Genomic DNA, 26,049 nt, shown 5'->3' with positions numbered 1-26,049 from the left:
TAGATCATTAATTATTCTATCATCGTGTCACTTCGCGTAGAGATGACGACCACGCTTTTATTGCGAAGGCGGTGGTATAATTTCCTGTTAATTTGCGGTCGTAGACTAGGAAGATACAAATCACTCTTATTTACCTACATATCTCCTTTAATATGCTATTTACTCCAATAATGAGTATTCCCCCCACAAATAATAACTTGTTTTTAATTGTTATTTAGCGCCGTAGATACAGAAAAGTGGGTTACACGACGGCTTTCCTGTCCTGGGATTTGGTTTCTGATAATTAAATATGTTAAGATTTTTACGGAACTTTTTATGAATACATGAAATTAATATTGTGAGGGTGCATAACAGCGTTTAGTTTAAATATTTAATGCTTCCAAAGTCAGATCCTTATTTTTGGAAGCACGACGTTTTGATACAGAATACAACAGCTCTTTATTGGCTGTCACCATGGCAACATGCCAGAACCTAGCAGCGATTGGCTGGTTCGTTGCCGTAAAGCACAACTGCACTAAGCTACGCTAGCCTAGGTGGCTAATGAGAGACCGGCGATTGTTTTGACATACGACATCATTTATAGTCATTTTTATCTTTAGAATAACATTTAAATGGCGGAGAAAAATGAAAACCTCGAGGAGCATCTCGAGAAGTTTGTCGAAAATATTCGGCAGCTTGGAATAATCGTAAGCGACTTCCAGTCGAGCAGCCAAGCGGGACTCAACCAAAAGCTGTGAGTCATGTTTGAAATGACGCGTTGTAAACATTCGAGTTCGACGAATAGGTTTTTATGGCTTGATTTTCTTTTGACAGAAATTTAATGATAACGGGACTGCAAGACATCGAGAAGTGCCGTCAACAGCTGCATGAGATCAACGTACCACTGGAAGTGTTTGAGTAAGTCTGAACGAGGATGTTGATTTCGTTGCCTCCTATTTGACCAAATTATCTACATTGTATGCCTTATTTTATTTTTCAGATATATTACGAACTATACCAGAACGCCAAATAAAACAACAAAAAAATAACCTTCCCCCTCCTCCTGAGGTCACAATGTTAAAAGTTTTGAAATGATTTATCTTGGCCTCGTTTTATTTATTTTTTGTTTAAATAAGGGGTGTGGAATTTTTTTATATCCACTGTGTGCGATTGGCAGGCAACCAGTTCAGGGTGCCTGTAACCCAAAAGACAGCTGGGATAGGCTCCATCGCTCCCTTGACCCTAATACTGCATTACTAAGTGCTGTAGAAAATTGATGACAATTATTCTTTATGATTAACTTGTGAATCGTGTGTGCTTTGTCGGTTTGATATTATTCAGATACATCGACCAGGGTCGAAACCCACAGCTGTACACGAAGGAGTGTTTGGAGAGAGCCTTGGCCCGCAACGAACAAGTCAAAGGAAAAATTGACACCCTGACGGTAAGAAGTTATACAGTGAGCCCATTGCAAATGGACACCACTGATTTACAGGTTTCTTTGTTCTATTTCAGAAATTCAAGAGTCTTCTCATCTCCGAGCTCGGCAAAGTCTTCCCGGAGGAAATGTCAAAATATAAGGCGATACATGGCGACGACGCCCCATCCTAGTGACTCTTGCACTGTCAACCTGTGACAATTACATTTTAAGCCTTGGTGGTATCGAGGAGGAGAATCCTCTGCGGTCGCAACCAGACTGAGCCAACATTGTTCTTTCTCCTGAAAGTTCATTTAAATGGAGTGTGCTGGCCGGACATGTCCTTTTTGCATGGACACTGTATTAGCAGCAAGGTAAATTTTAAGCTTCATATTTTACAGAAGCTCCTTCCTGACTCTCCATGAAGTGGCGGTACTTATTTATATCTTTTTGTAATAATTCATAAAACATACAGTTACAACGCTTGTACATAAAATTTTTGCTCAGGCTGCGATATCGAATGCAGGTGTTTTGACATGCTCAGAAACATGTCTGCTCTTTATTTGTATTCTGTTTGTATTAAAGTTTTTGTAAATTAGTTATTGGACTGACTGTGTTCATTTCAATAGTAAAGTAGTATTGTTTGTTTTTACCATCTCAAACATATTAGTGCAGCACCCCCAGATAAAATGTATTAAATAGGTACAATCTTTGATATGCTGTACGCAAACAAAAGTATACAAACAAGTACTTGCATAAAGCATGAGTCAAAGGTATTCATATTCATACTTTTGCTTCCACTGCACTCAGGTTACTGCTCAACAAGACAGTTACATTATAGAAGGCAACAAAACAATGTAGGCATTGTGAATAGTTGTGTTGATGCTTCTCCCTTCCATTGGCTGTCGTGGTGGCATGTGGGGAGAGCGGAACCACCATCAGTCCCCGGGGCACTGATCCACATTGTCTGCGCTTACGTCAAGACATGGAAGGCGCCCACTGATCCAGGTTCACTCTTTACTAGCTAACGTGTTTGGCTAGTATGGGACCAAGTGGATTCAATGCAAACATTGAAGTGGTCTGGGTCCAAATGCAGGACAGGTGTCAATCAAAACTCAGCATGTTCATCTCTGTGATGGTATAAATCGAGACACACGTCTTACTCAATATTTGTGATAAGCTCCGGCCACTCAAGATGATGTAAGTTCCAATGAGGCACCATTAATCAGGCATTCTATCTGCGCTTCCTCATTTGCCCTTTGACCCCGCGATTCCTCCTGGAGATGATGTGAATCCGGTCAAGGGCAGATTTTTCAATCAAATGATGGGCCAAGTGTGAGATGAGAGTTGAAATTGAAGTAGTGTGGTTTGCAGTATTGCGCACACACACACTGTTGCATTTGTTTCGCAGAGTGTGTGTATATTGTGTTGTCATTCGTGATTAAACGCCCCCCACCCCAAAAAAAACAAAAAAACGTCATAGAACTAGAGAAATTAAACCAAAGCTCCGCAAAGCAACAGAGCTGAAGGCTTGACTCAGCTCCCTTAGCAAGTGGAACCATAGAATCGTGTTTATGAAAAGCCAGTTGTATGCTTCGTGTTTTACCTTGATCTTGGAACTGATAGTGTGTGTCATTTGTTCTTACATTTCACGACGTAAGATGATACCAATCCGTAAATAAAAGATGCACCGACCTGAAAACGTCTCGCCTTTTCATTGAGCTGACGGCCAGCTACAAGAGAGACCGAATCCACAATGTATTGGGAAAAAACGTGGAGGATGATGTGCTTTGCACAGGCTTGAGAGGTACTTGAAAGCAGGGAAGGACAAAAGTTCACACACCCACGTGCTAGGTACTTAGATTTCTTACAGCTCTCCACTGTCTAATTTTGCTACGTGGTACGCTTTTGGGAAACGGATGAATGGGTGCACTGCGTCACTGAACGTGGCCTGCAGGTCTTGACAGTTTGGTGCAGTATCAGGTGATCTGCTCTTTTCTTTGCAGCCTTGTCTTTTATGAAAACAGAACTGACAATGCAGGATTTGCGTTTTACATCCTTAACACAAAAGTGTACTTCAGGTGATGGCCACCAGTATGGGAAACTGTTTGATCATTTAGTCGAAATCCTTAGAATCCAGTTTAAGGCCCATGTGCTTAAGTAGGCTCTTTGTCATCATTAGTAGGACAGCTTGAGCATACTAGATGAAGTACACACTTCATCATAAATCATCTAGTACTTTACCAGTAGTAATCGTAGTACATGGATGTCAACCAGTGTACAGTTTTGCCTCACTACTAACATGTAGTTGTCATACAGTCATGCAAGAAAACCTTAGTAAGGCTGTCGTTCTACTAGTGCAGTGATTTGTGTGTTATAGCAGTAGTGGCTGGTGGGCTCCCTCTAGTGGCTCTCAAAATAATTAGCGCCTAAGTTACAGTTCAGTTGTGTTTAACTTCAGTTCCATAGGTATCGTTTTAATTCAACATTTATGTGCAATACATTTGAAATGAGTCATTATTTAAGAATATATATATTTTTTTCTCATTTTTCTTTTATACAGTATTTAAGTGCAGTGTTAATATTCAAACTGCACATAATGTTATAGTGGCTTTGTGCATTTATGCTCACATGTAAAATCCCACCCAGTGCCCCTGGATTGCTACTGGGACACAAAAGCAGGGCTAGCAGCCACCTTTGATGCTATTAGCATAATGTCTTTTTGATGCTAATGCTAAGTGGTGAGTAGCCGTTGAAACCCAGGCAATTTGTTTGCACGGGTGCGGGTCGCCCCTCTCCCCCTCTCCTCGCATTGTGACCAGCGCCTGTCTTGCCTCAGCTCCGCGACTGACATTCAACTTCTCTGTGCAGGTCAGGAGGCGGAGCCCCATTTTCCTTCTGTTGCATTCGTCCCTATGACAACAATTCTTTTATTTTTTGTCCCACATCAGACACTCTCTTTACACTCTCCCTGTTGTTACTCCCTCACTTGTGCAGTTTTCAAATAGCAAGCAAAATGGCTTCATTTGTTTGCCACTCCCAGTTGAAGTTTAGTGTAAAACTAAAAAAAAAAAATGTATATTTAAGCAACAAAATGTTGGACTAAATCAAATAATTTTGTCTCATGAGAGTCCACTAGCTTAATGCTAACATATGATGCAAAACACCATACACTGGCTAACAGGAATTAGCATCAACATTATGGTAATTTTAAAGCTTTCTCTGTATACAGCACTTGTCACGACTGACTGGGGCCGCGCAAAGTCACATCAGTTGATATGAGTCACAAGGTGCGTAACTGCGGAGGCGACACCATGCGCACAACTCGTAATGTGAGGGGGGTAAGCGTAGCCTGGTGGTGCTGCACACACTAATAATACAACAATACACAAGAGATGAGATGATAATGACCATGGACCCACTCAGGCCTGCTTATGTGACTCCCTAATAGTCCAACGTGGATAATCAAAATATCAAGGCCTCAGACTGTGATGCTACAGGCAATCTTTAAGTGCGAATTTTCAACTGCTAATTAACTCCATCACAGTTTGTTGGTTTATTAATTTGAAGGATTATGCAAAGACAAAACTGGCTGGCGATCAGTGCAGGGTTTAGCCCGCCTCTCAACCAGTGTTGGGATTTTGGGAGGATTTATTTTCGGACGACTTTTCACTTTTACGCCCTTTATCTAAAAATGAATATCTGTAGTTTACGACTTTCAACTCCGTATTATGTCAAAATAGGATTTTTTTTCAACATCCACGGATGACAACACAACGTTAAAAAGGCAGAGAGAGGTAAAGTCAACAACCGTTCGTGACTGATTTGGGGATCTTATAAGGCATAAAAAACATGGACAGCAATGACATGGAGGAATTCACTTTTTTTTTTTTTTTTCCTCGCTTGTTTGAGTCATGATGGAACCGTTTACTGCGCCCCAATCAAAAAACATCCCGGTCCTGTTGTTATTTGTCATCCTATGTAAATCAGGAAGTGTTTGTCAAAACCTCAATGTCAGCGCTCAACTGAGCGCTATTCTGGCTCTATGCGCGTCACCGCGAAAAAACACTTTCACTCTGCATCTTTAAAAATCCATCTGTCCGCAGTCAGCCCTAATTACCGACAGCGCACACGTGAGGCCTTTCATGCGTCACATTTTGAAGCAGCGAGCTACTGACCGAGCGTCAGCGATCAGCACGTCGGGCGGGAGAACAGATTGTGTGCGCCCGTGCGCGTGAGGGTGCCGATAATAGGATGATAAAGGCGCTAAATGAAAACCATAAATCAGAGTCGACTGATGTTACTCGCACCTGCCCCCCCCCCCCCCCCCCCCACGCCAAGGACCCGTCAACAACGGCTATCGAATTACGCCGCTTAAAAAGCCCCGCAGATGGGCCTTAATAAGACAGAAAACAATAGTTTGCCATGCTTTTGCCGCGCATGCATACAGCCACACTCATCGCTTATTAAATGCATCTGCAGCCTGCCTAATTTGCGGCGAAAAACAAACAACGCAGAACGCCAGGCAGACAGAAATGAATAAAGGATGAGACCGAAGAGCGAGGAGAGTTCTCATAATTTCCCTTTGGTTTAATTAAGTCCGCATCTCGTTTGCCTCATGTGGTGCGATGTTCAAGGGTGAAATTGTGAGCCCTCGGTGTGACATTTACAACAAAGCCCAGCCACTGCTGTCATCTCGCTGTCAAGTTGAAACCTCGGTTGCACATTAGTCAATCCGAGGAGAACCAACAAGGCAATTATCCACCATTGTAATGGATGTAATACATTATAGTATTACTAGTTGGGGTTCTAAATGAGTGCTTTGGTTCAAAATGTGGGAAAGCCGTCGACGGATCTTCTCACAGTCAATGGTCATTGTAATATTATCGGTGTTTGCCAGAGGCTGTGATAGTGCTGCAGGCGTTTTGAAGGGGGTCGCCGGGAAAAACAGCGGTGCACTACTACACTCGGGGTATCATTAACATAGAAAACAGAAAACAAGCAAACGATTTATACAGGCACAAATGGAAACAATTTCACATGGTACGGGATTCTTTTTCATCTCATTCACCAAGGACTGATTTGTCCGATCCCAGGAACTTATTTATATTTTTTCAAACGTTAGTGTAAAAGAGGGTCTGAAAATGTCAACGGCAGTGAATGAGTTAAGGAACATCTAATGCTTGCATGGGGAATTGCACATACATTTCCACACCTTACAGTCTCTTGCTACTTTTGTGTGTCCCATTCAGTGAAAAGCTCATCCATGACATAATAGTTAACTTTAATAAAAAAAAAATGTAGAAAGCGTGTGAAGAATTTGGAGTTGAACTGTGCTGAGTATTTCATCATCAACACGTACAAAGAAAAACCAAAAACTATGAATGTCTACATGCAAGAGATAGAAGTAGGCTTTGTCTGCCAACCGGCCGCTAAAGCTATTAATAATCCAATATTTTCACATGGTAGGGGATAATATAGGGACATATTTTTTGGCCACACTCACTCAGAACACAACATATAATGCTGGATTAGTGCCGATTCACAACTGAATCAGGCTTTTTGAGTTTTATGGCTGATGTCCCACGTGGTCAAGTTGACCGTCAATTTGTTTCTTGAATATTTTAGCCTTTAGTCAGCTGCTACCTACAACCCCCACTGTCACCCAAAATGTCTTATCCCAAAGGACACACATACACACGCTCCATAAAACTCCAACACCCTCACCGAGGTCAACCCATAAATGCCAGGCCAAACCCACGCCCTCTTTTTTTTTTTTTTTTTTTTTTTTTTAACCCTCCACCCTCCTCCTTAATGTGCTGCTCACACCATATTTTGAAACCATTTTTAACGCCGAAGCGGATAAAATTACATCATCAACAAGCGTCGGTTGAGTCCAAATTCATATAAGGAGTTGAGTAGCAGGATGTGGTCATCATAGAGGATGATTGATGCAAAACGTAATGGGTTTACGAGTGCATTTGCAGGGGAGTGCTTGGGGACAAAATGGGAGTTTGGAGCCGACATAATGAGGGAACGTGCATGTGTTGAGATTGACCGGCCACTGTATAATAGATCACGTGGGGCATATTGGACGTGGCTCGCGCTGACGTCCCCCATGGCGGCACATGTGGCGCTGCGTGGCAACAACAAAAGCTCATTAATCACTGTTGAGGACGCGCACCTTTGTATGTGTGTGCGTGTTGGTGTGTGTGTGTGTGCGTGTGTGTGTGTGTGCGATGCTGGCCTGCCAGGTGGTTTTGCATCAATGCATTTTTCTCTACGGTCTGATTCGTTGGTGTGTTGTTCGCTTGCTTATGTGCGCTACGCATGAGCGGCTGTTTTTTTTAATGTACAGTATAGTAAAGATGCAGATATGCACAAACACACACACACACACACACACTCACTCACTCAACTTGACTTCTCTCAAATGCAGTGAATAGATGAAGATAACATTGAATCATCCTTTGGTTCCCTCTCACACTCTCTCCCTTTGTGCACCCCGCACAATTTTGGAGTTTTTAACTGCGTGGATACTAGTCTCTTGGCTTCGAAGCGACAGTGTGGGAGGATCACCCGTGCGTTTGCCCACATCTCACCTAATGACTTGGAGGAGGCCTTCGTGACTTCACCGCGGAACCGATGACATTTATAACAACCGGGCATGTTGGATGATTTATTCACTGTGGGTGAGAATACAGAGAGGAATATTGTGTTTGTATTGAAAAAAATGCAGCCAGCGTAATGATATGAATATGAATAACCAATCTTTGCTTTGCAAAATCTTAGAAGCAGGCCCAGTTTCAACCTTGGTAGAATCCTTTGGCATGGAGAAGGCCATGGTTGAATGCATTTGGTGTGGGAGAACTTCTGTCATGTCAGTGACCTCACAAATGTTCTTCTGCATCAATGGGCTCAAAAATGGGACTCACAAAGACCAAAATCTTGTAGAAAGTCTTTCTGGAACAGTAGCCAATGTTACAGCTGCAAAGGAAGGACAAAGTCTATATGAAATATTCAAATCAGATGTCATATTGGCTTAAGGGTGCCTTTGTCGACTGCTATGGTATGATCCTTCAACTGTTTATTATGTAAAAGCACATTTTCCCTTCTGCATTCTAGCATCATGGGCATACGATATCAATACAACTGCAAACATTGATTCTATATATCCTGTCTGAGGGCAGATTGAGAATAACCAAATGGTCATCCCTGGAATGCCGCTTCCGCATGGACAGTAATGACTATCAAACGTAGTTCACAAAATGAGCAGCTTAACTGCCAGGGACCAACAGTGACAACAACGGCTTACTAGTTACGCAACACCACGTCACAAGTGGACTTTTGAACCGGGTTGCAGCTGGGACGCCTCAACTCATGGAATCGCATCTTTTGCATAGATACTTTCAGCCTGTTGACACGTTAATCTGGATTTAAGAGCAGTGCTGTCCTCAAGGAACCCCTTCTGTGGTGACTCACCGCACTCAAGTCGTTGGACGTGCCAAGCTACATAGATGAGGTCATGGAATATTTAGATTTTATTTTTAACAAGTAAGCGAGACGGTTTTCACCTTTCAAGCCAAAGAATGCACTCAAGTGAGATTCATAAATAAATGATGTTTTTTTTTTTCTTCTTTTTTTTTTTTTTTTGTGTAAGTTTGAAATGCGTACCCGGCGGTCTGAATGTATGGCTGCACTCTAGCGCTTGTGGGATTTTAAAACGTCTCCCGGATGTTTTGAGAAAATAAGAGATTAGTAAGAATAAGCAAAGCAGTGAAGAGTGACGCAAACACCTGCTCAAAGTCAAAATGCATCGCCCAAACGATCTCGCGATGGGAGACTGAAAGGATGCCCCAGTTATAACCTGAAGGCAGAAGTGAATTTGGGGATATGCACATCTAGGAGTCTGTGCAGTTTTGGAGTTTGACCAAAATCGAAACACCTTGCATATAGATAAATTTAATCGTCAGAAACAGACATATAGTCAATTAAATGTCATTTTTTTTTCGGAGTTGTCTGTTGTCAATCACAGGGCTCGTATAGAGACGCACAATCATGTCAGGCAAGTGAACCACTACTCCATCAGTGACACTGAGCACATTTCGTGAAAGTCAAAGTCAGACAAAAAAAAACAATGCACAATGTTGTAATTCTCTTGTGAGAGCATGGATTTAAATAGCGTCTAGTGTAGAAACTACGGCCTAATCCTTTCTCAAAAAGCCAGCAGCTTTGCATTTTTTTTTCAATCCTTTCCTCCCCCTCATTGATTCTCCCAATATCCTATTTTCTTCCTCTGCATGCCTTCACACAATGAAGTGCTAAAATGGCAATATAGCAGGGAACATTTTCTGTTCTCAAGCTCCCCCCCCGATAATCTGTTAGATGCTGAGGGACGTTAAGTTATTACGTACGCGTTTGCTCTATTGCACATTCCTCATGTGCTCCTTGTGTCTGAGCGACCACAGACTTTTTGTAGTTGATAATGTGCTGAAAGTCGATTCAAAGTCGATTAATCGATGACATCATTGATATTTTTTCAGCTTGATGTAGGTGGCTCTTGTAGCAAACAACCTTTGCGAAGAGAAGAAAGTTTTGAAGAAAAGTTCCTGTTATGACATAATTACGGAAGTGATTAAGATGGATGGAACGCCACTCTGCACCGCTGCCCTTGTTCCTCGCTGTGATTGGTTTTGGCCAACTGCTATTCTCATCCCCGACCCCAACCATCATTAGTTTCATACACTTGGACCCACACAGACTGTGTTTTGAAAGACATGACAATACAAACATGATTGCGATTCGTCGACTTGTGTAGTAGTAAAGTTGACTAGTCGACTAATCGGTTCAACCTCGATGCACCACTTCTATTGGGTCATCGCTATCCCAATGCAAGCGCATGTGTTCGTAATTGTTTGGGTGAGTGTATATGCCTGCAGAGGCACCACCTCTGCTGTTTTCTTCCTCTTGAAATGATCAGTTTTTCTCTTTTCTTGGAAGATTCTCTGGGGATCTGAAATCATTAGCTTCTTGAAAAGAGCTCAATACAAGTGGAGAACATGTGTTGCTATGACGAAGCGGGCCATTGCAGTGTAGGCGTCCATGTAGAGACTTGCCAAAGGGTCAGCGTCTATATTTAGAAGCGGAGGTCACCCTCCCTTCTTCACACCGTTGCATTCACAAGATAGGAAGAAGATGGATTAAATGGGGATGTCATGAGTCTACGCTCAAGGAAAATGGGCTCTGGGCACAGTGGAAGTAAAAAGGAATTACGCCAACTGTGCCTCAAATTCCTTCTGGGGTGAAGAGAATTAGGCTAATCTAAATTTAATTAAACCGAACCCACATTACCTCATTTTAGCACGAGTTGCACCAGCGCTTTTGGTGCTGATACAAGTGGGGGGGGGGGAGCTCAGCAAAGCACTCCTGTGTAGTTGTTGTGGTTGCCAAAAAATGGACAATTCTCCAGAGGGGAATACTAAGCGTGCTCACGCTTTTCCAACAGAGCATCTCATATTCATTCCCAGGCACATTTGTAGCTCTGTATTGCCATTGCGTCATTTGACTATTCATTCCCCCCCCCCCCCCCACTTTGCCTTTCGCAAAGTGCACCTGGGGAGTTTAACCAATGATTTCTTGTCTCTTTTTCCTCTAGGCTACTGATGCAACTTCCCATTTGTGTGACACTTTCGTGCATTGAGAATGTCCAGGTTGGGATTTGGCAGGAAAAATGCTGCAGCGTAGGAGACGTACATGTACAAGAATGTAATTAAGTATCTCATGTTAGATATTCCGTATTAATGATTTCATGTTGTGTCCTGTTGTCTATTAAAACAAGGGGACAACCTATCTGTATATATATCTATAGGCTGACTAGATTGACTAGAAAATCTGATGCCCTTAAAAACAAATACAGAATAGGCACAAAATGACATATTGTGATTTTTTTGGGTCCAGATTTTGGTACTGGTTGGTTAACAGCGAAGTAAACTATAGAGTGTTGCAAGGCATGAAATGAAATAAAGGGAAAACATACAGAGACAGCTGGCTGCATCTGATGTGAAAACAATAAAGCAGCACTTTGGAGTGAACCCCTGACTCCCTCTAGGCTTTTGAATTCTACAAAAAGAACAAAAAAAAACCCCCAAAACAAAAATGGATAGTAAAAATAATGGACCACCTGCTATGTTTCACTCACAGGTCGTAACTGGAATCTCTGGGTTTGTGGGCCACTTCAGTGCTGGCGTAAAAACCCAAATCCCATTTGCAATGACTCACTGCTACAAGGCACCACTGGGATTTGGCTTACTGGAGGTAAAAAGAATTAGCCCGCTGGGGAAGAGATGGGATGTGTGTGTGTATGTGTGTGTATGTATATATATATATATATATATATATATATATATATATATATATATATATATATATATATATATATATAAACCCCCCAGGTAATGTGACATTGGGGGGCCATTTATGTGTTGATTGGTGGGCGTGTGCACGCATGCCTGCTCGACTGCTTTACAATCATCCCATGTTCACTTCACGCGCCATCTGCACAATACACGTCACTATAGTATAATGAGCACATAATGCACATCAACGTGTAGTGTGTGTGTGGTGCTGTGTGACGTATGTATGAGGTCATAATGTTACTCATGTCATCTTTTCTGAGTCACTGTGTGAGATCACTCTTTCTCACGCGCACACACACACACGCACAGAAACACGCTCACACACCCGCACACACATATCTTCCTAAGCTTATGTAAGCACCTGTGTGCTACAGTAGGCAGAGACAGGAATAGGCCTAATAAGGGGCTTAAATACACTACCACACATGCACACACACACATGCATACACATTTTGAATGGAGCTAAGCTTCTTTTTCTTGTCACAGACTCATCAATGGAGTGTTGAGGGTTTACCGCCATCTTGTCGCATCCACGTAATCCAAATGAATTCACTTATCCAGAGACATTAAAACGGCTTGATTGGTTTAAGGAGATTTTCACCCAATTCAATGGCATACTCCATTCTATGAAAACTGCCTGTTGCCAGACAGCAAATTGTCAAGATGACCTGTCTCCGCAAGCTAGGACAGCTCTTACATAAGGGACATTATGCAGCCGCATGAACCGCTTTGGTGACTCGGCTATTTGGGGAAAAGGGCTGAGCGTGACTCAGCAGAACCACAGCAGACCTTGTTGTGCCACGGCATGGTTACATTAAGATTTCGTCCTCCTCTTTTCAGAAGTTCTTCTTGATTACTCTTATCTTAACTGCACATTATGCACTAAGCAGGGAGACTCTCTCAGTCAATTAGGGGTTGGACTGCACCGCTTGGTTCATCGCGCCCTTGACACAATATCGCGAAACACTTACATTGACAACCCTCGCTCTCGAAAGAAGATCAAGGCAACAAAGGCGTGCTCACTGTTTATCCACATTTGTCACAAAAAACAAAACAAAACATACACAGCGTACGAGCAAACTCTCACCAGTGCTGAGGTATGCAGAAAATGAAAGGTGAAGACGTTGTCGCGGAGGGGGAGAGGGTTTGAGAACTTGCCTAACACTATCAAATTAACATGCGACACAAATCTTAAATTAGCATACATCAGATCAAACAGCCAGACTCCTGAGTGATTATGCAGCCAGACGCGTGTTCGCTTTCAACCCTGTTTCACTCCTAATTAGCATATCATTACCATAGCACTGCTCCTTGCTGCTATGTTGGCAATTTTGTCGACACTGCACTGTGGGGGGGGGGGGGTGTGGGGGGGGTAGCAGTTTCTTATCTGAATGTACATCCATCCATCTATCGAGCTACCAAAAACTATTCAATTCAAACACACCATGATCTACGCCATTTATTAATACGAGGAAGCAAAGAGTGCGTGAAAGTGCACTGTTGGACGAAAAGAAGATACTTGTTTAATAAAAGGAGCAAAAGAGGGAGGAAATTATAATGTCCTTCCTCTGAGATTATTAACATTTGATTGGCTGTCATGCTGACAGGCGCCTTGAAGGAATGTGTATATTTGTTTTTGAAGGGCATAGTAAGCGGAGGTAAAGCTGGAGGAGCCTTGTGGCAAATAGCTATTAACTCTTCATAGGCTCATGTGAGGAGCTGTCGTCCGCCACAAAACCTCCGCCAGTGATGAGCATAAATGATGCGAGTGTTGGTGAGAGAGGAGAAAGCCATCACGGGAATGGAAAGAGATCGAACGGGAGAGGACAGGAAAGATAATACAACCTCGAACTAATCAACGTACCATTGCCTGGATTAAATGAGTCAAATTTATTGGCTCATGTACTTCATCATTAGGAACACCCGAACATGTGTTGCCAAATACCTTTTCATAGAAAAAAAATCAGGAAGTTGTGGGAGGCCCTCTGACATGTTTATAGAGGTACAGTATAGTATATCAGTCATCCATCACCCATCCATTCATTTATCCAACCTCATCCATTACTGAATCCGTCTATCCATCCGTTCATCCATCCGTTCAACAATCCATCCTTCTACCCAACAGCCCATCCAACATTCCGTCCATCTACCCATCAATCCATCCATCTCTCCAAACAGTCACCAATCAATCATCCATCCCTCAATTAATTCATCAGTCACTCCAACAATCCATCCATCTATCCACCTGTATCATCCATTCATCCAACCATCTCTCAATTTTTCAAAATTTCAATTCATCATCTGATCAGGCAACTAACAAACCAACAGCCCTAAGGTAGGACATTACGTATGACATGCTGCAATTCCACACAACTGCCAACTACAACCAAAATATTAAAAAACTGTTAGACATGAATGATTTTTTAATTAAAAAAAAACAAAAAACAATTTCTTTTACGGGATGCTGTCAGGCCGTGCAACTTTATCATTTGTTTTGTCCACTGAAGGTAAGACAAGATGAATAGTTGAAGATGAATGTCACGTTGAGCTGCACACAAACTTTGGAAAATAATTCAGCTTGCAACTTGAAGAAGAGGAGACATTTAGATCAGTCATGACCTTGCACATCTTTGTGAGGATGATGCTCTTCAAGTTGCATTCACAACGCAGTAAAGGTCACTGGCAGAGAATATTCCTCAGCAATAACAAACCTCTTAGTCTGACCATGTGGAAAAAAAAAATGCATGCTGTTCTGCACCAAATTAAAATGGCACTCCCAGCAAGTGGTCTCAAACAAAGCCTTTAACACACTCCTTGTTTGTTGAACTGGTGACGCGACGAGAATACCGACTCATTCATTAGTCACATCTGCTGCACGTACCCTCGGCCTAAGCGAGTTAGCGAAGCCGATTAACTCCCTCTAAATGCTTCTTCCGAACTTACGAAGGATGCGGATTGGTTTGGATGGTGGGTGCATAAACCAAATCATCCATCCACCCATTTTCTATACAATCTAACTTGTCCAGGGTCACAGGAAGCTTGAGCCTAGCACGGCTGATTCCTGGAAAAAGGCGGACTACACCTTGGATTGGCGGCCAGTCAATCACTGGGTACAAAGATTGACAATTGGTTTGTTCCATATATTTTGTCTACCGGTATATACTGTACAAGTGACTGGTCCTCGCCGCATGAATAAAACATGCCACTGTCATAGTCTAGCGTCATCTCTCTTGTCCTGTTGTGACAATAGACTGAGGCCAACAAAGCGCTGGACCACCATTCCCGTAAAAGTGAGTAATTCAAGATATATATAATTCATTTGATATAGGGTAAATATTTCATGACCTGCGACTGGAAACTGCCCCAAGTTTATTTCCGAGCATGGGTCAAACCTCAGTGGAAATCAAGTGAGGGTGTAACAACAAATCGCCTCTGCCAGTGGCCTCGCAGTGCTGCACTCCTGATGTTGGATCGGCACAACCAAACACACTGAAAACATATTGACAATTTAGGATGTTGCTGCTTGTTTTGCCGCAGAATCTGCCACAGCACCTTTCACTTCCTTCCCAATGACACAAACCTTGTAAATAAATGAGTGGCGCGTCCATCAGAAGTGCAGCAGAGGAAAGATGAAATGCTTCAATTTGTGGTACTTGGCAGGTTTTATAATGTAACCTATGTTTGCCCACTCCACTGACCTCCAAGTTAAAACTGTGTGCTTTTCTGGACAGACTCTTGTTTTCTCTCTCTCTCTCTCTCTCTCCCTTTTTTTTTTTTTTTGGTTAAGTACACTCCAAAGAAAAGTTAATAAAAGATGTCTATCTCCGGAGGCTGTTGAACTCCCAGATGACCTTTGGGATAAGCAATGCCAAGATTTGGAAAATATGAAATTAAATGATCCAAGGATATGCGCATGGGTTGTGCATAAAGATGAGAGTATGATGAGTCAAACTCTCAACGCTTTAACAAGCCTAAAGCAACCTTTTAGCTTGTCCGTACGGACGGAATTAAGAGTGAAACCACTTTACTACCCACTGGCTAAATTTCAAGACGCTGCATATCTTAATCTAGGCTGCAAACTCTTTCTATGGATTAAAACATGCTCCACGACATTGTGAGCAAATCCACTGCCGATTGTGTTTCAAGGTTTGCTGATACGATTGGGAGAAAATCGCATTGTGTTTGATTCAAGATGTTCTCTAAGAGGGGCAAAGAAATTCACGTCTGAAATGGTGAGTGAATGGTACAAATCTATAACAACCCAGTTAGTCAGATCAAACATTGTTCTCAAATGGAGTTTTAATTACATTTCACTTATTGCACTGGTGACTGAAAGTACCATCTTTGCCACAGTGTGTGATGTATTAGCATGATAACAAACACATTTAGAAATAGGATTACTCATCCACACCTTTACACGATGCATTCAAGGACTCTGGGAAGCTGGAAACATCAAATTTGGAGGGGACGCACAGAAAGTCATGCATAAATATGACGATTGATCCATATTTTACACAAAAAATGTGACCGTTAGCACTTGCAAAATAGACATGTCCATCCCCAAAATACAAAAGCACAATTGAAATAGAAACAGTGAAAGAGAGAAATGCTTAATTTTTTGGGGAGCCTGGCTATGAGCTATGCTGGTCTGTTGAAATATGCCTTAATGTGAAACTGGTCTGCTGCTGCACTGCGCTGAAAAAGCAATGACATAATTGATTAAGCAACTTCATCACAGAAAAATCTGCAGTTGGTCAAACCCGAATAAGAGCTAACAATAGTTTTGTTCTCTTTTCGGTCATGACTCGAACCATGCAAACATTTTCTGAGGCTTTGGCATTATTACTTGGGAAACCTCCATCATTGTGGGGGGGGGGGGGTTTGAACAATACGCAGCATGTAGGTAACTCGCCTCTTGACTCTGCCCACACTCTTCCCCCAAAAGCCGGGCACGCCATATGTCACCTACGCTCACAAGCTTCACCCCGGGGTTCACTGCTTAGGTGCAATTTTCTCAGCAACCAGATAAGCTTTCTGCTGTTGCCATGACGACACCGCGTGGCGAGAAGGTAGCTAGGGGGGAAGAGTAATGGGGTGTCACCATAACGCTACGGCTTACCACTGACTTCTGACCGCCAGGGCCGGTGAGAACATGGAGACTGGGCCTAATAATGCCTCGATAGCTAATCTCACAACTGGCTGGTTAAACCTGCGGAGGAAGCCAACGCTGCAGAAGGCGTGAGAATGCCTAGCACTAGCATGCTAGCGCTGCAGTCAGTTTTTCTAATGCATAACAGAAACGAGTGATCCTAAAAAAAAAAAGACTCATCTACTGATTAAGGGCGGCATTCGGTGGAGTTGGCTTAAAAGAAAAATGGATGCGATTAAAGGCGGTTGATCATGAAGATGAGTCAGCCATCCTGATCACCCAACTGTGATTCTTTGTGCCGTTGTGTGGCCCCTGCTGTTACTTGAGCATGTGTATCTGGGTCAGGCTGAGAGGCAGACAGTGAATGAGGAGCGTGACTCACTTGCGTTGTTGCTGTTTGAACAAGGCCACAATTGGATAGAGGCGTGTGCAACCTGTGCACAGATCGCTGAATTTTGCGACCAGATTCCTGATTGAGATCATTTGATTTTGAGGAGGGCTCACATTATTATTCACGTTAATTTTCCCTCCTCTTGGCCCTTTCGGTGTATGTGTCACTCAAGAGACTCTTTCGTGTCTGCTGGGCTCTCTCCTCTCCCGTTTGATCTCGCCCCTGCTTTTCCATCCCTCCGCTTTCTTTCGCCACACTGTATCCCTGTGAGTCATCGGAATCAAAGACACTCTCTGTGCGCGCTAACCCCCCCCCCCACCCCCATTGAATTATTGATCGGAGCAGTCAAAGCAGACTCGTCCTTGTAACAACAGATCCCACACACACAATTTACACACATGAAGTGGGTCCATCGACCCCCTCCTCTTCCCAGTGGTGATTTCTGTTAGATAAGACCATTAAGTGAACTTGCGAAGAGGGAAAACAGCTAAAAAGGCTGCCGCACGATGTGAGGTCACCCGCCATTTAACATGTATGTAAGTGGATGTATTTGCCTGGCCTTAAGATGAAGGCTGATGCCATATGTCTCGTTCTGCTTTAAGTGTCTTCTTACAAGGAAAGTGGCAATCTAATTTCCGGTCCTTTGCTGTGATAAAAGCTATGGATGGATTTTTGCATTTTTGATGGTCCAAAAAAACCCCCTAAAACTATGTAATAAATGGGGCAGCATTGTGAATGAGTGGTTAGCACGTCTGGTTCACAGTTCCAAGGTTCCGGGTTCAAATCTCAGCTCACATTTGAGAAACATACAACAGGGGCACTGAAGACGCTAAATTGCCCATAGGTGTTGTATCATAAATCGGTTTAAAATGAATCCAGTTTCAGTTTACCTCAGAGTACCACCAGGTTTTGATAAATCAGGGAAAACTTTGAATCTCGTAATTTGAAAGGCGTCTACATAAATTGGAGTTCGTTGTTTCAGCACAAAGGCCACGGTAATTAAATGAGACAAAAGAGAGACGAAAGTTCTTTATAGAACTCAACTACGCTTCACATAATGACTAAATCATGGATTAGGGCAATGGGGAAGTTTGCGTGATGCAATACAGAACCTAAAATACGAAGCATAGTTGGAGGAAAGGAAATGGCAGTCCGACCCGATACAACAGCTAAGACGGAGGGCTGCAACTTTCCTCCAATGCTACATTTGACTAATGCATCAGTCCCATATTTCTGATAACTGCAAGTTGGACCCACGCTTGGCCGCATACAGGCAAATTTTCTTCAAGCACAGATTACAAGGAGGAGAAGGCAGCTGTCAGCGCTAGAAAGGCGTTGAGTGCGATTCCCTCGGGAGTTTGCGGGTGTGCGAACTTTGATTTCGTCGGCTCAGTGACTTCCCCGGCGAAAAACTTTTGACGCCTGAGCTCGTTGAGCTGTCTGATCTTGCCGGGACGACAGGTGTGACCGAAAGCTTGGACAATTCTCCCGTTGAAAGTTAAGACAACTCACTATTTTCATATTACAACCTCTCCTCTGAAAACATCGACTTCAGTCGGCATTCATGTTACAAATCGTGAAACATTGGAGCACTTCTTCACTGGTGTCCTCAAAAGGCTCCAAATGACTGCTTCTCTGCATGATACTGTATGTCATTTCAATAATAAATGATTCACATCAAAGTGAAAAAAGTGGATGAACCTCACTGGTGTCTGCACACTTTCTTCAGAAAGGGGGTGGTGGTCTTCAGAAACTTCCTTACTACTTCCCCTCCTCCATATATCATCTTGACCCCTTCTGTATTTTGACCCTTTTGGCGTTCTTTGTCATCTTTTTTCCTTCTCCTCTCACCTCACTTCCCCCCCACACTCCGGACCTTCGTCGCCAACACCCACTTTCCCATCATCCTCATCCATCTCTGCATCGCAAGGTGCATCGAAGTGTAGTGCAGCACAAAGAAAAGCCCCTCACCCCACCTTTATTCCTCTCCCTCTCTTTTTTCCTTCTCTGTGGGCGGCTGAAGGCTGCCAGTCTGGAAAGCTACAGAGCACACACACGCACACACATTCTACACCACCCCTCCCACACACCTCCCCAGGGGACAGTGAAGCATCAGACTATCCCACTGTGGAAGCGATCTGCTCACCAAGGTGAGGGGGCTTCTGACCATATTTCATCACGCCGCCCACTCATCTGAAAGGGGGAAATTGCCATTTTTGTACTTTCTTGTAGTGCTAAGCAGCTCTTTTGTCTTCCCCAAAAAATTCTGATATGAAATCGTTCCAAAAAAAAAAAAAAAAAAAAAAATCACGCTTGGTTGAGGATTGAGCTTGTCTTAAAATGGCAGTTGTGACACATTCTGATCCAAATATTTATGATTATGCGGTTCATACTATTAACCTCTCATTAAATTGACATGAACATCACTCAAATAACAGTCTTGGGCATCAATCGAATTGTTTTCGCACAGCTATAATCAGTGATTTAGTGGGTTGTTCCCTGACTTGTGGAGTGAATTTCAAATTGAGCTCTTCCTGTGAATGACAATACAAACAATTGAGCCAAGGAACCCGCCTTTCTAAGGCCTAAATGGAACCACAATTAGTGCTATTGATAATGCCTGCATCGTGCTGTGAAAAATATAATTAATATGAAAGCAGCAGGCAAGAAATACTTTTGAACTCTGCATTAAAAAAAACATTTATCATCTGACCAGATCCCCATTATTCCATCTTAATTCCATTTTGTCTGCAGCCAAACCGCAACAAAAGATTCATCCAATTGACAATGCATCAAACTAAACTTGACCTGCAATTATTGTGCATCATGCATTATAGTGACAATGTATTATCTACATATGTAAATGTACATATTTAAAAAAAAAACAAAAAACAAATATCATTAGTGATGACTGATTGCCAGTTCTTTATTTTCTCCAAGTTAATAGCGCTTAAACGATAGTGGGACATCAATCACGGTGCTTAAAGAATTGCGTCGTTCGCCCCTGAACAATGCTTGAATAATCTATTGTTTTTCTCCGTTCAGTCTCAATCTGTCTGCCAAAGTCAACATTTTTCTTCCCACCAGCCTTCACTGTCATTACGCTGGTTTTGTTCGGGCCCCACTTATACTGTCGCACGCTGATTACAGCCTCTCTCTGTTTCCATAGCGATGCTGAAATCTATTATGGTCATAAATGGAGCAAAAGATGGATGAAAGCGAGTACAGCACTCCAGTGGAAGGCTCTTCTCCGAAACGCTCACTCCAGCCTCATCAACGCAACGCTCCACAATCCTTCGCCAAATTAGCGCAACCTTTTCCATAACCTTACCAAACAATTATGTGAACCTTCCATTGTCTTGCGTATGTGGCTGCACCTTCTCATCCCATCATTACCGGGACTGGGAATGATGTCTTATTTGAGTTTCTGAAGCACTTCATTAGTAATTTAGTGTATTTTATGTTGATTGCATTCAAGTATTTCATTGTTAGTTGCGTCTAATGCATCGTTGTAGGGATCAATGTACGCGTTGATGATTTTACATTAGCGAGATTGCTAGACGTTGAGTAGATTGACAATAACATTTCAGTGAAACTGGATTTATTCCGCTTACCAGCATATATTTAGTCAGGTGTATCAATTAAAAGAAATGCTCAGTATTCTGTATGTATTACTGTTTAATTTGGCACTACTTGATCTGAATCATTTTAATTTCCATTAAAACCTCTTGGGGGCTCTCATTACTCTGCAGCAGTGATGTAATTGCAAGAAATATTTATTATGAGCATTCGGTAGCAAAAAGCGTCCCTTCCCTGAATAATTAAAAGCGGCTCCTTCATTAAGCGTGCACTGCATTATAAATGCTGTTGTTGTAGGGCAACATTCATACTTGTGTATATTGTACCTTTTTGCCAACATTTAGTGAGGCCATGGGGACAAAAACAATGTTTACAATATGGCTACCCATTATACATTGTTAATACTTTAGTGTACATTGTTAATACTTTAGTGTTTTAAAACGGCTCGAAATCATTTCATAAAAAATGCCCATTTGCTTGCCAAATAGTGAGCCCACATTAAATTGACAATTTTAGCACCTTATTAATGACCTTTTTTATCATTTACTCTACATTACTGTAATATATTATCCCAATTATTATAGGGTGACAATTTGTACACCCTATGTCTTATATTGACTGTATTATGATACTCCCGTCTCCCGTTTAAGAGTGAATGAGTAAGTATGGTCTTTGCAAACCTTTCATCGCAAGACCTTTATTATAAGGGAATACCAAAGTATCCAATTAGCTCTTTGCTGAGCCAGATGGAGCTGTGATGAATAGTCATTAAAGTCTTGCCATTTATCTTTTGTGTGATATGATTGCGCTTGATGGCAATGGCAAAAACAACAACACATGAGTCAGATTGTATAGTCAGACTCATGTTATTGTAATGTTGTATTTTGTGCGCAATCTTCTCCCCCAGTAAAGACCAAGCGTGACTAAACTGAGCTGCTGAGTCATCGCATCGACTTTTTGGAGGAGGTGGAGGTGTAAGCGTTGCAGATAGGACAGTTAGCCACTTGGGTCACTTACTCTATGCATAATGAAGTCATGTCGTGTCAGGTTGCAGGGAGGGGATGATGTCACCACATTAGGGATTGGGATTTGTTGTACTAGGTTGGGTTCTTGAGTGGTGACATTATTTGGGCCTTTGGTAGTGTGAGAGGGAATTGCAGGGAAATATGGTAACTTGACTTCAGAGCACCACATCTCGCGAGTTTTTCAAATTCACCTTGGTTGATTTCCTGCTTTGTGCTGTGAGCAAAAACTTGAATCACAGACAATCTTTAGATTTGCTGCCTCTTGACTGAAGTGAAAAATAACCCCATCCATTTCTTTGTTGTTAAAAGCAGGAAAGCCAGTTTACACAAAAGCAAAACTAAAAAAAATATTTAGTTGAGTAGCCCAAGTTAAAATGTTATCATTTAACAGTGTAATTGGCCAACTGGAGCTGGATTCAAAGGTTCCGGTGTCACTAACTCGACCACATCCCCTTAAAGCCACACAGACCAATACTATTTTGTTGTGTGTGTATTTTTGTCTTAAATACACTACATTTAAAAAAAACAAAATTGTAAATCTGGGTGCCACTGTGCATCCATTTCGTCTTCCACTTGGATGGTTTTGACTATTCGGGGAGATTTGGGATTGGTGGGAGGATGGTGGACATATGGTGGTGGGTCAGTTTCTCGGCTGGACAATTTAAAGGGAGAGAAACCCCAATGTGTGCACGTGTGTTGCATTTGTGTGCTCATGCGCCATGATAAATACATCCTCCATCTGCAATGCGCGCTGCCATTTAAGGGGCGAATAAAGGTCACGTTTGTGAGTGTGTGTGTGTCTGCAGGTGGCTGAGCTAAATACTTGCTTATCATCGCAGCCTAAATTAAAAAGAAGCAACTCTCACAGCAAGACCAACTGAGTTAGCCTGTGGCAATTTTCTTCCATTTTTCAGAAGAGTGGAACGAAACTGAGGGGGGAAAAAGCTCAAGAACTGTCTCTACTTTGTATTTAGCTTGGCCACGCGATGGGGAATAATGGCAGCAAACAGTAAACACAATTGGTTGAGCGAAACAAAAAGGGACAGACGATGAGACTACCTTTTGCACCTGCCAAGAGGCAGATCAAAGAGACTTTGAAACAATACACCATCCCCGCTTATTTACCTGGCCGATTTGCTTTTGTTTTTGTCAGGTTCTGATAATCTGCCTCTCCCTCGACGCCCGTGTTGTCCTCTTCTGATTAATTGTGACATGCAGCAGTCTGCCACGCAGATGGATGAGCAGTTCTCCTTGTTCCCCCTACTGTGTTCTTTTTCTACGTCTGTTGCTGCGTGTGTGGGCGGGTGAGCATCTGTGCTTTTCATATTTACATTACGCGGACAGAAATATTGGGACACAGGGCCATGACACCGAGAGAAACCTAAAAAAAAATTCAGATACAGACCAAACTCACGAGTTTTCCGAGACGCTTCAACTCCTGAAGAAACAAACTGAACACAGTGGAGCAACGCAGTACTCACAGTCATATATTCTTCATCCTCGGTGCAGAACAACTAATATTAGTGCTGCACTGATGAGCTGCGAGAAGAATTGAGATTATTTAATGAACACTACAACCCTCTGTGTGTCTTATACTGAGCCAAGTGGTCAAGGCGGGCACACCCGAAGGAGCAGCACAATGGACATTCAATAGATGCAGTGAGAAAAAAATGAGGAGTTAAAAAAATAAATCTTTTAACATTACTCAATGTTTTTAGAAATAACAATATTAAAGTGGGGGTTTAGGTCAAGCTCTTCGACACCACTCATCCGAGCATTAACCTTAATGGACCTCATCTTTTGGTCATTTTGTCTTATTGAAGCGTTTTAAAGTGGTGACATCCATTTCAACGGTAGACTGATTGGCTTCATGGACTATTTTATGTAGCAATCGCTGACTTTAATGACAAGGTTACAGTTTCATGAATTTACAACACTGTGCTATGTTATTATTAGGAGACCTTTTACCACTCATGTACACCAAATAGAGAGCTACCACAAAAGCAGTTATTTTCAAGGATGTGCTCGTATTCTCTGTACTACTTGCTTTTTTTGTTGTTGTTTTGTTTTAAACGTAAAATAAATGGCGTACGCACTGGTGACGATGATTACAAAAATGTAAAGACTGCAAATTGCTGGAGGTCTTCATGGAGCCTGAGTAAAGATGTTCCCGTGAATTCCAACGTGGCGAATTTGGAGAGAGTGAAGATCACAGGGTGAGAAAATGGAACACGGAAAGTGAAGAACAGCTATTTGATTTACACCCCTCTGCAATCCAACACACACACACACACACACACTCTCTCCCCTTTTTGTGTGATGTCCCATTTTGCCTTTTCAAAGCTATTCCAAAATCGAGCGAATACAGTATCTTGGTTTATTTGATCTTGTATGTTGCCTGCATACACAAAAACGCTACAGGAATAATGGTCAGATTTGATGAGGATTTATTATTGGGGTTTTAGCAACACACAATCCAAGAGCAGTTTTCAATATTTTGCCCCTCTCGTGCAACTAACTGTTGTTAATGCCTCAAAGTGAGATGCAGAGTACTTCCACACGACTGCCAATGAATTACTGCATGTAAACTAATTAGCTCCCTCTGACAATGTCAATCAAAAGTGAACACAAATATGTTTGTAAAGGCAGACTTCTTGTGAACGCATTTTCCACAACACCATCTGAAACAATGCTGGTGTTTGTCGACTTGTTTTTAGCTTCATTAAACAGGAAGTTGGCTTCATAATTAATTTCCTGTCTAAAAGTCTGGGAGATGGATGACAGTGATTAGGAGGAAGAGAAACAAAGCAGCAGAGATTTTGCCTTTCTTTGTCCAAACTAATAGATTGAATCACTTGGATCAATGTATAAAAGGCTTTTTTTTTTTTTCCTCCTCTATGAAATGCACCTGAAAGATAAGAGGGACTATTTTAAATTCAGATGTAACAATGTGCATTTCATTTGAGGACAGTACAAAACATTTAGTGAATATGATGGTGACACCGTGCGCACATTTGCAAATCATTGCCTTGTTTTTATTCATTTATGATATATTAAATATCTCATTGTACAGTACAAACCTCATATAAGCTTCACCCTGGAGTCACCGCTTAGTTTTTTCTTCTTCAGTAAACCTATTTTAAGACAATGCCACATAAAATTGGGTTCTAAGGGTACAAATGAGGTACTAGTGCTCTCTGAGACTTTGGAAAAAGGAGCTTCAGGACAAGTCTATCCTGGACAGACCAAAGCTACAGAAAGAACAAACAGCTGTATTCTTTAATTTTAGATTAGCTTCTGCGTGCTTATAACGCCCCCCACTCCCCCCCCCCCCCCAAAAAAAAACAGTTGTATGTGTCACTGTCTTGGAACTGACAGTGCATTCATTTGTAGTTTGTTTTCACTGTGATAGAACCCTGCACATGCCAAGTGTGTGTCAGTGGTGTAGCTCTAAAACAAGAGTTGCTCAGGGTGAGCAAGGTTGTCATGACGACAGCGAAGCATTGTGGTCTTTCTTCACTTTTGAGCAGAGGATACACTGACACAAGGAATGCCGCAAAGCTGTTATACAGGACGAGTATTGGTGGATGGCAACTCATCTTGGATGGCAAGTCAAGGACTTTGGTCAAAGATGACCCGGAATAAAACCTTGAGCTCCATTGCCATGTTAAAGAGCAAACAGGCTGTGGGGGATGAAGGAGCAGACGTGGGGGAAGGTGCAGGAGAAGACCGATGGCGGGTTCTCCATCGGTCTTGGAACAGCTGACAGCAGATCAATAGTCAAAGAGGCATGGCAAAGCGTCCACATCGCTTTCTCTGATGCTCGCTCTCTATCTTGAGCCCTCTCCTGTGCTAATCTCTCTCCTCCATCTTCCTCTTCTCCCTTGACTCGCTCCCTTTGACCTCTCTTACATCCTTCACATGCCTCCAAAGAGATGGCAGGGCTGTTATCTGGCATCGAGCATGCCTCTCTGCAAGCAGCGCCTTATCTGTTGTTTCTGTCCCGCCGTTGCTAAGAATGTTCGACTGTGGATCAAGGTTTTAGCAGGATAGAAAGTGCACCAGTACAAAGAAATACAGAACGTTGCTCCGAA

General features: G+C 42.3%; 2 protein-coding genes across 5 annotated transcripts in view; one reads left to right on the top strand and one right to left on the bottom strand.

Annotated features, from left to right (window-relative positions):
- Nucleotides 1-26,049, bottom strand: part of txlna (taxilin alpha) — a 111,385-nt gene that overhangs the window by 32,922 nt on the left and 52,414 nt on the right. The window lies entirely within an intron of this gene.
- On the top strand, nucleotides 459-1,994 carry med10 (mediator complex subunit 10). Its single transcript, XM_086014928.1, has 4 exons — nucleotides 459-733; nucleotides 814-897; nucleotides 1,321-1,423; nucleotides 1,495-1,994. Exons 1-4 carry the CDS (start codon nucleotides 612-614, stop codon nucleotides 1,588-1,590), a joined length of 405 nt encoding a protein of 134 aa, XP_085871054.1. The 5' UTR covers nucleotides 459-611; the 3' UTR covers nucleotides 1,591-1,994.

This window comes from Filicampus tigris, chromosome 18 (genome assembly GCF_054856515.1).
Source record: "Filicampus tigris isolate MCC_2025a chromosome 18, RoL_Ftig_1.0, whole genome shotgun sequence".
Taxonomy (NCBI): domain Eukaryota; kingdom Metazoa; phylum Chordata; class Actinopteri; order Syngnathiformes; family Syngnathidae; genus Filicampus; species Filicampus tigris.
Note: the sequence above shows the minus strand (reverse complement) of the source record. Positions and strands in the feature narration are given on the sequence as shown.

Bases quoted from the DNA above. Each gene is read 5' to 3' on its own strand.
- med10 (XM_086014928.1), top strand. From the start codon at position 612: ATGGCGGAGAAAAATGAAAACCTCGAGGAGCATCTCGAGAAGTTTGTC. The intron at 734-813 runs GTGAGTCATGTT...TTCTTTTGACAG, and splicing joins GCGGGACTCAACCAAAAGCT to AAATTTAATGATAACGGGAC. The intron at 1,424-1,494 runs GTAAGAAGTTAT...GTTCTATTTCAG, and splicing joins GAAAAATTGACACCCTGACG to AAATTCAAGAGTCTTCTCAT.